Genomic DNA, 11,015 nt, shown 5'->3' with positions numbered 1-11,015 from the left:
CGACGGGAAGTTCGAGGGGGAAAAAAGGCGAAACCAGTCCGGCTGCTTGGGCAGGCCGGGACAAACAATGCGCCCGCCGCGTTTACGCTTGCGCAGTGCGCGCATTCACAAGCTCCGTCTCGGAGTCGCATTTACAGGAGGAGGATGAAGCCCATATCGGTGACGCAAGTTGGGGGGCCCGTGTTGGACGGGAGGAGGATCCGCTTTCAGCGTCCCTATGGTGAGCCACTCACCGCTCGGTTGCGTAACGAAAAACACGTGGCCGCGCGCCAATCGGCCTTTCCTGACCGCTGTGGCGAGTGTGCGTGCGTGCGTCCGCCCGCGCGTGCGAGTCTCATGGTGTCACGCTCGTTGACATCCCAGGAAGGAACCAATGCTGCGCGTGCACGGCGTCTCCATGGGGACCAGGCAGAGGTGTTGGTGGGTAGGGGCTCGGCTCGATTTCAGGGGCGTGTATTTTGAGGGGCTTCGTGGGCGTGGCCAGTGTTGTGGCGAGCACGCGCCCACGTGGACCCCGGTTTTGCTCGCTTATGGAGCCCATGAAAAATAAGAAAAATCTCCCTCTTCCGCGCACAGGTGAGCGTCCTCCTAAAAAGCCACACACCTTCTGAGGAAGTCCACGAGTACGTGACGTCATGCTTGTGGGTCGAAAAGGGTTAAATATGATTCCGGTTCGAATCCGGAGAATCTGATGTCTACATTTAGATTGCTTACCAAGTGCTTCCATGTTAAAAGGGAACTTTTAGTACATTTTTAGAAATGGGGTCGTCCACATTCAGACGAAACTGACCCAAAAACAGTTCATGAAAACTAACAAAAATAACTAAATTTGAAAAAGAATTATCAAATAAAAAATAAAAAAATGCTTTCAAAGAAGGCATAACTAACTCCATCTTGAGTTGATAAGATTTACTAAAAGTAACTCTAATTATACTGAAAATGACATTTTTGTCTTTATTTTGGTATTGCTGCACATTCGTAGCCACTCAAGAACCAAAGTTAGCTGCTTGAAAACTGAAGTTGACTTTACTTTATTACTCAATACTGATTGACCTCATTTTTTAAATCTTCCTACTTATTGACCTTTTTTCATCTTGCACTCAACAAATACTCCATTATATATCATACAATTTAAACAAAAACAACCCCCACAAAAACGGAGCATTTTCGAAAAAATAATAACAAATCAAAACTCACAATTTGCTCATGGGAAATAAATTCCCCATGAAAATAAAGTCTCGAGGGTCACTTGAAATTAAACAGGTCTCACCCATGGCATCAACATTTGAAGATGAGTTTGGCTTCCAGGGCCAATTCATCCATCATCAAGCTTTGCCTTTGATATTTGCAAAAACATAGATATTGGGTTGATTGAATACATTTTGGCTGAACGGTCCGTGTGTTTCAGCGATTGAATACACGCATGCATATTTTGAAAAGCCGTCAGTGTGATGTTCTGAGCCATCAATCCAAGCTCATTGGTGGCTGAGCTCTTCCAGCTCGTCTTATCGTCCAATCGGCAACACTCCGTCCTGTGCCATCAGCCAAACAGGTGCTTGGACGACAACGCTCTTCTTGCGAGAGACTCTAAAGTCTAAAGTCTGTGCACCCACACACACTCACTCACTCACTCACACTCACACACAGCAACAGCCATGTCGCAAAGTCACAACACCCTGACTCAAACACGACTGGAGAAGACGTGGGTGCCGTGGATGCCCAACCGACTAAGCAAGCGTCGAGGATGTGAGTACCGCAACGCGGCGTCGTGTCTTTGAATTAGACGGCTTGATACGTGGCGCTGCGAGCAGGGCACCCTGCCTGCCTGCCTGCCTGCCTGCCTGCCGGTCGTTCACCCTGCCGGTCGGTCGTTCACCCTCGCTCCAACCGAGCAGCAACCGACATTTTCCCCAAAATCTCATTTTTTATTTGAATCTATTTTTTTCCCACTCGATCAAAAGAAAAAGAAACATTTTTTATAAATCAAATAAATCAATATAAATGAATAAAAGCAAAAATATATCAATCAAATAAATCAATCAAAATAAATTAGAAAAATATTCCACTTGGAATAAATATGCTTTCCACTTTGTCCTGCTGACAAGTAATGGCCAAATTGTTTGTTGTGTTTTTTCAGCGTCGGTTCCACAGTTCACTAACTCGCCGACCATGATAGTGATGGTGGGACTACCTGCTCGTGGGAAAACGTACATCTCCAAAAAACTCACCAGGTATCTCAACTGGATTGGCGTCACAACCAAAGGTATCGCAAGCGGGCGCGATACGCAACGGCCTCAGAGTGGATCCATTTGAGATTGGCTTCTGTTTTTCCCAATCGCACGAACGTGCCGCCAACAGTGTTCAACGTGGGGCAGTACCGCCGAGACGCCACGCGTTCCTACAACAGTTTCGAGTTCTTCAAACCCGACAACGCAGAGGCCATGAAAATCCGAAAGTACGACTAGCAAAAGGCCTTTTGCTCCGTGGCCGCAAATGAATCAAACTGTGGCTTTTTCTCTCCGGCAGAGCATGCGCCATTGCCGCGCTCAAGGACGTGTGCGACTACTTCACCAACGGGCAAGGCCAAGTGGTGGTGGGTCATCCACTTAAGTCATCGGACCCACAAGAAGAAAATATTTGATTTCATCAAATCTCGATGCGGTCATTTCAGGTTTTCGATGCCACCAACACCACACCCGAGCGCCGAGAGCTCATTCTCAGCTTTGCTAAGGAAAATGGCTACAAGGTTTGTCATCGGTGATTAGTAATCGTATCGATATCTAGATATGAACAATGATTTACCAATATTAACAAATCTAGAGTCTGTATTCATCCTAATCACCTCATGCCTGTTCAGGTTTTCTTTGTGGAATCCATCTGTGATGATCCAGAGATCATCGCTCAGAATATTAAGGTAGGATATGTGCGCCAACTCAATCGACACCTTTCGACCGCTTTATTTCTCCCGCCCGCCCTTCTCAATTAGCAAGTCAAGCTAAGCAGTCCCGATTACATCAATTGCGACAAGGACGAGGCTGTTGCCGATTTTCTCAAGAGGATTGAATGTTACAAATTAACGTACGTGGCGTTGGATGATAACAAGGACAGGTAGTGGAACTCCTTCACTGTATGAGACCAATCTGTTCAATCCTCACAAGTCCTGACCATACAAATGTGTGTGGGGGGGGGGAAATCCCGCACTTTCCCCTAAATGCAGGAACTTGTCGTATATCAAGATCTTCAACGTGGGCAGCAGGTACCTGGTGAACCGCGTGCAGGACCACATCCAGAGCAGAATCGTTTACTACCTCATGAACATCCACGTCACGCCGCGTTCCATCTACCTGTGTCGCCACGGCGAGAGCGAGCTTAACCTGGTGGGTCGCATCGGCGGAGACTCGGGATTGTCGGCCCGCGGCGCCAAGGTGAGGAGACGCGTGGCCGCGCCGTCGCTCGCGCGCTAGCTTTGGCTCTTTTCGTTAACATCCTGTCGCGCAGTTTGCTAGCGCTTTGGGAACGTACGTGCGCAAGCAGAGCATCAGTGAGCTGAAGGTGTGGACCAGCCACATGAAGAGGACCATCCAGACGGCTGAAGCTCTGGGGGTGCCGTATGAACAGTGGAAGGCTCTCAATGAGATTGATGCTGTGAGTATGCATTGCTGTTTGCTCAAAATTTTGACCAACTTTACTGGCAAATATTTCATTTAGTTTAGAAAGTTGCAGCAGTCAGTTATTGCAGTTGTCCACTTCTGGCAGCAGGGGGCGCCATTGAGCTTTTCAATTCTGTCCAATTCTGACCTTGTGAAGTTGACGTTTGTTTCAAGGAGAATTTTCAACTGTTAGCCTCAAGCTCCGCCCGCAAGCAACACCAAAGTCAAATTCGTCGTACTTTAACACCCGTCAAGTGTCAGTGGCTGAAATGCGGTACCAATGAAATAGTATCTTCTGGATGCCTCAAATGGCTTTCAAATAGTCATTTCACATCAAAATGTGAGTTTCACAGCAAGGTTGCGTTGTGTTTCAGGGCGTGTGTGAAGAGATGTCCTACGAGGAAATTCAAGAGAATTATCCGGAAGAGTTTGCATTGCGAGACCAAGACAAGTATCGCTACCGCTATCCAAAGGGCGAGGTGAATATTGTTTGGACCTTTTTACGAGGCCTCTTCATCTTTTCCTTGAACATTTTTCTGGGGGAAAACATCCCGATATGAACACTAATTCACGACCGGCAGCCATCAAGTCCAAGCAACGGCTGGCTGCTTTTGTGCCAGTCAGGTGAGCTTCTCTCCTAACTAGCCTCATGTTCACCAGTCTTACGAGGACCTGGTTCAGCGTCTGGAACCCGTCATCATGGAACTGGAGAGGCAGGAGAACGTGCTGGTCATCTGCCACCAGGCCGTCATGAGATGTTTGCTGGCGTACTTCCTGGACAAAAGTGCAGGTGAGAGCATCTTGCACAACGCACGTGTAATCATGTCATCATCATCTTGTTGCTTGTGCTATTAATAATTATGATGACACATGTTGTACACAGTGGAACTGCCCTACCTCAAGTGTCCTCTTCATACAGTCCTTAAACTCACCCCAGTTGCCTACGGTCAGTTTTTATTATTATCATTATTGGTGTTGCTAACATGAATGTTAGCATTAATATGATTGATTTGTGTTTTTCTAACAGTACTTAATGTGACCAAAAACAATATCTAACTTGTGTTGTACGGATATTTGTAACTTTTTAATTCCCATTCAAAGTGGTTTGCGAGGGCCCGTTTATTGGTCATTGCTGTTTCAACTTGTGTTTGTTTTGCTTTTGGTTTGGCTACGGCACAGGGTGTAAAGTGGAGTCGGTCTTCCTGAACATTGAAGCTGTGAACACACACCGTGATAAACCCGAGGTGAGTTCAACACATCTGACTCAGTTTGCCATAAAAGGTGGCAAGATATGGAAATAGGTTAGCAGTGTTATTTTAGGGGCGCTATAATTAGTGTTCTACAGTAAAGATTTTTCCGTCGACATATTTTTGGGCAGGGAATATATTCACAAATGTGTTTGATATATTCTAATGTGATAATAGCACATGGGAGAGGTACTTTAATGTTTAACTCTCTATACTGTGGACTTTCTTTTAAAAGCGCACTTAGTTAGCTAAGCTAACCTCGCTAGCAAGGTATTCCTGGATGCTGTTTTTGAAATGATATTACTTCCGGCCTTTGAACGAGTGAAGTAGTAAATCCTGAGCATAGAGATTTGCTCCATAAAGTCAGTGTCAATTTTCTTTTGAATCATTTCAAAGTCAAAGTCAGCTTTCCTTGATTACGTCCAAAGGAAGGCCTCATTTGGTGACAATGTTTTAGTTCCCCCACTTGAACGTGATGTCGCAATTTGTTTTCTTTGTCAGAACGTGGATGTGGACCGAGATGCAGAAGAGGCGCTGGAGACTGTGCCGGATCACATCTAGACCACCAGGGGCAAAAAAAAAACGCCGCCAAGGAGCACATATGATACATCAGACTGTATGTGGACATAATTACATTTTAATCCAAATATTATCAGATGTTTTGATGAGAAGCCATGGCCCAACAGAACATTTACAAGGGACATACAATGGAAACTTTACTTTTGTATACAAATGGTTGATTAAGGGCTACATCAATAACTTGACCTGTCTGTGAAATCAGAAGCCACCACTGGCTAATTGAATCATATTTCCACCATTATGTAAGTAGCCATTAGGATTTGATCCTATTTTCCCCGCTAAAGGTAGCATTTTGTGACAAAGATACTCAGTTACACTTGAAATTAGTGTTGCAGGTTCACCATTCGGAGTACTGTTGTGTAGGTTGAATGAATGCAATGTCATTGCAGCTCTGCTTACCTTTTGAAATTGACATTGCTTTGGAGTTCCACTGTGGCATAAAAATGGCACATCTTCCGGCAAGTCATGGTGGAGAAAGTGTGTGTGTGGGGGGGTGGGGGTGGGGGGGGTACACAATGAATTCTATTCATTGAATCATATTCAATGATGCACTTTATGGATGCTCAGGGAATAATCAGTGGGTAGCGTACTGCAATAATTCATCGTTATCATCATTCAGTGTTCTGACTGTTCTGTCGTTCTTGTAGCAGTTTGGTTTGGTTTTTGTTTTCAACCAACGTGGACTCTGAGCAAAATGCCAAGCTAACAAATTGAGCTAAGTGATTGACGCGCGGCTTTAAAAAAATTAGATATGAATCTTTTAAGTGGAGTTAGCATTGCTTTCTTGGAAAAATAAGCATCAAATTGTTCTGGAATTGTATTGGAATGGTGGCGCAATAATGACAATTGAGACGATGCCGCTCGAAATTTGTTTTCGCCTTCTGTGAGTGTATGGTTATTTCTTACACTTTTTCAATAAAAATGTTGACAACAGATGTTTACTGTTCACTGTTACTCACAAGAAGTCATGAAAAAATAGTCATCTCCGGCTGCTGTATTTTTTTCAATTGAAGTTTTGGAGATATGTTGTTTTATTTTGTCAAGATACTGTGGATTTTATCCTTCTTTGTATTTAATAGTTGTGTTTTTGTTTTTTTCTCGGTTCAAATGTTTGACTTGAGGCGATTTTAATACGTTTTTTTGTTTGTTTATTTGGGCGGTCATTAATACTATTGATCATACTACTAAACAGTTCCGTTATATTTTCGCCCCATATTTATATTTATTTGGAGGGTTACTTATATTTATTTGGGGTGTTATTATTGTGACGTATGGATGTTTCCAATGATTGTTTTTGCACGTGACGATGACGTAACGAGGCGGGAATGTGGGCGTGGCGGAAAGGAGAGTTTACAAGTTTGAGTCGAAAAGTCGTGTCGAAGTGTGCGCAAGAGGAGCAGAGGTGCAGGACGCAGGCCACCTGGCTGGCTGGGGGTGCACCGTGACGCAGCGGGAGCGCAAGCGCAAGCGCAAGCGCAAGGCAGGCCGCCTCTCTGCTCCAAGGCTCGGATCAAGACCATGCTGGCGAGAGGATGGGGGACGAGCCAAGAGTTTCCCCGCTCAAGAACTTTGTGGCCGGGGGGTTCGGCGGAGCGTGTCTGCTGCTGGCTGGACACCCGCTGGACACCATCAAGGTGACTCCCAACAATGTGGACAATCCCAGTCTTGTTGTTCGTTCGCAGGCTTTGAGGAGATTATTGGACAAATCAGCTTAAAAAGGCACGAGGCGCAACTCGAGATGCTTATTTATCTTGTAAAATTGAAAGGGAATGTTGTGTTTCGGGAAAACAACAAAGCGCAGATTTCAGGTTCAGGGTTCAACTCTCCCACCGACACTTGGCCTCTTGCAAATACAAAAACATAAAGTCGGAAAGGCGACAATCGGAGGTTAAGTAGGAGATTATGGCTGGAAGAGAAGTGACATGACTGCTTTTAACATGATCTGCATTTATTAGGCAAAATTGAAAGATTTATTAGCCGTCATTAAAATGCAGTGGAATCTTTTGTGCGTACCTGGCACCGAAGCTGTACCTCTAACCATGTTGCAACTGAAGCATATGAAAATCGAAAGGTAAGCGGAGCTGCAGTATTTAGCATTGGTTTACAGTATCGACAGCATTCGCTTTTGAGAATAATGTTAGAATGGCAATGTCATGTACTGTAAACAGTTCCTGACATGTTTATAAAGGACTGTGCATCTTAAAGGGGACGTTAAGTTTCAAATGTTCTTAACAGTACAATGTTATGCAAAACGCTGTATTCAGATGAATTCTACATTTGTGGAATTTGACTAAAGCTCGAAACGCAGCCGTTTTGATCCATCTCACGAGGCGGACAATTAACTACTTGCTGTCGACTGAAAATGACATCACAGTGCGTAAGGACTCAGCTTGCAAAGGTCACATGACTAAATCAAGGTGAGCCGTGATTGTTCGTTACCTGAGCTTTCGGCACCGTGACGTCATTTCCTTGAACCCGAACGACACCAATGCTGGACACATGTTGTCAAATCATCAGACAACAACAGATTGTTTCGAATAGAACATTACAAAATCCCGTTTTCCAAATATGTCACCCTGTGTTTTTCATTTTTTTTAGGTGAGACTTCAAACTCAGCCCAAAGCCTCCTCGCTGTCTCGCTACGTTGTCTACACGGGAACTTTGGACTGCTTTCGTAAGACCATCTCCAAAGAGGTTAGTGCAAAGACACACACACACACACAACGGGCACAATGCACACACTCATCAGTATGCTGTGTGTGTCTAGGGCATCCTGGGCCTGTACAAAGGGATGGGTGCACCGCTGCTGGGTGTGGCCCCCATGATGGCCATCAGTTTCTTTGGCTTTGGTTTGGGGAAGCAGCTCCAGCAAACAAAACCTGGTCAAGAGCTAACGTTAGTGCAAGAACACACATGTGGGAGCCAGAGCCAAACTTTTCCATTGTCCCCATTAAGACATCTGGAACCTCTTTAACAATGTGGGGGGGAAAAAAATGTCTCCCTTAAAGCTGATCCGCACATAGTAGGTTGAGCAGAATCTGACAGCATGCAACGCGTGACCACGTTGTTCTGAAGTGACCTCGTTCTGTCCAAATATAAATGTCGACATTGACGTGCCCTCTCGTGGTATTCGCTCACGTGAGACACCTCCCCCCCCTGACGTCCTCAAGTCTCAGCCCCGCCCCTCATGTTACGTATGGACCTCCTGTTTCTTGATAGGGCACCTTGGTCTATTTTCTTTGCAAGAAATACAGTATGCTATAAATAGGCTACATTGTGTTGAACTACAGATATGATGTCAATTTATGTTTACAATGAGTGACTTGTATGTAAAAGTTATTTCTGCCGTCTCGGTGTCACTGCGTTCAGGCACACGCAAATATTCCTGTCAGGATGTCTGGCGGGGGTCTTCACAACTGTGATCGTGGCTCCGGGAGAGAGGATTAAATGCTTACTACAGGTCAAGTCTAAAGTCCGACATCATGCTTTGGGGGGCAGGGGTCGGTTAATCAGTTACTGCAGCGATGTTACCCATTTGTATTTCAAGTTTGTTTAGTGAGGGTCCTCATGGCTTTGAAATGAAGTCCTTGTCCACACAAATGTGCTGATATTAAATACATTCAATTTGCATGAGAACAGTGTCCTAGTGGTTGGCATGTCTGGCTCTCAGCTGGTGGGATTCTGGGTTTGATTTTCAACTCCAGGCTTACATGGGTTTTAAACTCACTAGTCCCACGACATGCATAGATCTGCTACACTATATTTGGCAAGTTACATTGTGTGGCTTGGTGATAAATTGCTGTCTTTAATAAATAAATAAATCAAAAGTTAAAAAAAGACAAAAAAAGAATAAATAAGTAAAAAAAAAGAAAAGAAAACGAATAAATTCATCAATTAAATAAATCATGCTTCAACAATGGCGGCAATAATAGTTTTGAGTCGCATCAAACTGTGCAGGTGCAGGCTGGCGGTGGCCCATCCAAATATTCGGGTCCTCTTGACTGCGCCACACGTCTCTACAAGGAAAAGGGCATCCGCAGCGTCTACAAAGGGACGCTGCTGACTCTCATCAGAGGTACACTGGCATGAAGAATAGTATTGAGGCTTCTTTTCATTTGGAATATTTATCATTGTGACGTTTTGGTTGATGTATACGCTTTGACCGTAGCATGTTTTTGTCATATTCATGAATTAATATGAATACATGTATCTGTGTTTTGTGTTTTCCAGATGTGCCTTCTAATGGTCTCTACTTTCTGACGTATGAATACTTGAAAAAATTCCTGACTCCAGAAGGTCAAAGGTAACTGAGTTAGCACCAAAAGGCTGTGAGGTTAAACACACGAGTTGATCTTTGCATGGCTCTGTTTGCTTCTGTGTGTGTGTGTGTGTTAGCGTTTCACAGCTTGGCCCCGCCTATATTCTGCTCGCTGGCGGCGTGGCTGGACTCTTGAACTGGACCATTGCGCTACCCCCAGATGTCCTTAAGTCCAACTTTCAGACAGGTGACAGGGGATGCATGCAAAAAAAATCATCCTTTTATGTATATATTTGTGTTTTATTTTTACAGTTAGGAGTTTTGAGAGTTTGAGCATCACCCATATTCATAAACATGCAAAACAAAAAGAAAGTGCAAGTAACGGTTTGTTTGTTTGTTTGTTTGTTTGTTTGTTTGTTTGTGTGTTTGTTTGTTTGTTTGTTTGTTTGTTTGTTTGTGTTTGCGTGCAGCCGCAGACGGCAAGTACAGAGGTCTGCTGGACGTCTTGAGGACGCTGCTTCGAGAGGAAGGGGCCAAAGCGCTCTATAAAGGCTTCAACGCCGTCTTCCTCCGAGCTTTTCCCGCCAACGCCGTACGACTCACTTTTCTTGCACGCATTTGCGAATAAGCACCTATTTAAATCTCTTTCTCTCCTTCTTCCAGGCATGTTTCTTGGGCTTCGAAGTCGCCTTAAAGGGTTTGAACTGGCTGGCACCCGGCTGGTGACCTTTTGAGCTACTGTGGCCAACAAAGTGCTGGGACTGTGCTGCTGCCGAATTTCCATGTTTATATGGAGCCCCAGACATGACATAGAGAGAAGCATTATTAATTGTTTCTAAGATATTGATAAAATGTGTGCCCAAAATGTTTATTTATTGTCACTGGTCTTGTTGGGTAAGCAAATTGAGTGTACCTTAGAAAGGTGAGGGTGTGCTCCATTTGATTACCTTGGTATCAAAGCCACAAATTAGTATTATATTGCCATGAATATGCTTTGTGTATGCGTCTTTTGTATTGTCGCCACAATTTATTCAGTCAGTTTGGTTGCATATAAGGATAACCGACTATTATCTTCTATTTCGTGGACCATTTTGAGATCTACATTTGATCATGTATCTTTTATTTGAAATGTTTAAAGTGCATGAACACTTTTGTCACCGTTTTCAATAAAGCTTTTGGGTTTTTTTGACAACCATTTTTCTTATATTATCTTATCAGAAGTCATCTGAGTCCATGCTGGCTGCAGACACCAGAGTTAGTCAAAATAAAAACTAATGCAAA

General features: G+C 44.2%; 2 protein-coding genes across 3 annotated transcripts; both read left to right on the top strand.

Annotated features, from left to right (window-relative positions):
- LOC119119721 (6-phosphofructo-2-kinase/fructose-2,6-bisphosphatase-like) lies at window positions 1–5,481 on the top strand. Of its 2 annotated transcripts, none has more exons than XM_037246283.1 (14): window positions 1–220; window positions 2,138–2,263; window positions 2,359–2,455; window positions 2,527–2,593; window positions 2,672–2,746; window positions 2,858–2,914; window positions 2,987–3,108; window positions 3,218–3,425; window positions 3,499–3,645; window positions 4,025–4,129; window positions 4,311–4,440; window positions 4,534–4,596; window positions 4,830–4,894; window positions 5,399–5,481. In XM_037246283.1, the coding sequence occupies exons 1-14, from the start codon at window positions 145–147 to the stop codon at window positions 5,456–5,458; spliced, it is 1,398 nt and encodes a 465-aa protein (XP_037102178.1). In that variant the 5' UTR covers window positions 1–144; the 3' UTR covers window positions 5,459–5,481. The 2 variants fall into 2 exon arrangements, with proteins under 2 accessions (XP_037102178.1, XP_037102177.1); XM_037246282.1 differs by lacking the exon at window positions 1–220 and adding an exon at window positions 1,405–1,746.
- Window positions 5,482–6,834: 1,353 nt separating this feature from the next.
- On the top strand, window positions 6,835–10,987 carry LOC119119734 (mitochondrial carnitine/acylcarnitine carrier protein-like). The gene is made up of 9 exons (XM_037246310.1): window positions 6,835–7,110; window positions 8,075–8,170; window positions 8,244–8,371; window positions 8,846–8,936; window positions 9,434–9,551; window positions 9,707–9,779; window positions 9,872–9,981; window positions 10,205–10,326; window positions 10,398–10,987. The coding sequence occupies exons 1-9, from the start codon at window positions 7,009–7,011 to the stop codon at window positions 10,458–10,460; spliced, it is 903 nt and encodes a 300-aa protein (XP_037102205.1). The 5' UTR covers window positions 6,835–7,008; the 3' UTR covers window positions 10,461–10,987.
- Window positions 10,988–11,015: the final 28 nt, after the last annotated feature.

This window comes from Syngnathus acus, chromosome 2 (genome assembly GCF_901709675.1).
Source record: "Syngnathus acus chromosome 2, fSynAcu1.2, whole genome shotgun sequence".
NCBI classification, from domain to species: domain Eukaryota; kingdom Metazoa; phylum Chordata; class Actinopteri; order Syngnathiformes; family Syngnathidae; genus Syngnathus; species Syngnathus acus.
Note: the sequence above shows the minus strand (reverse complement) of the source record. Positions and strands in the feature narration are given on the sequence as shown.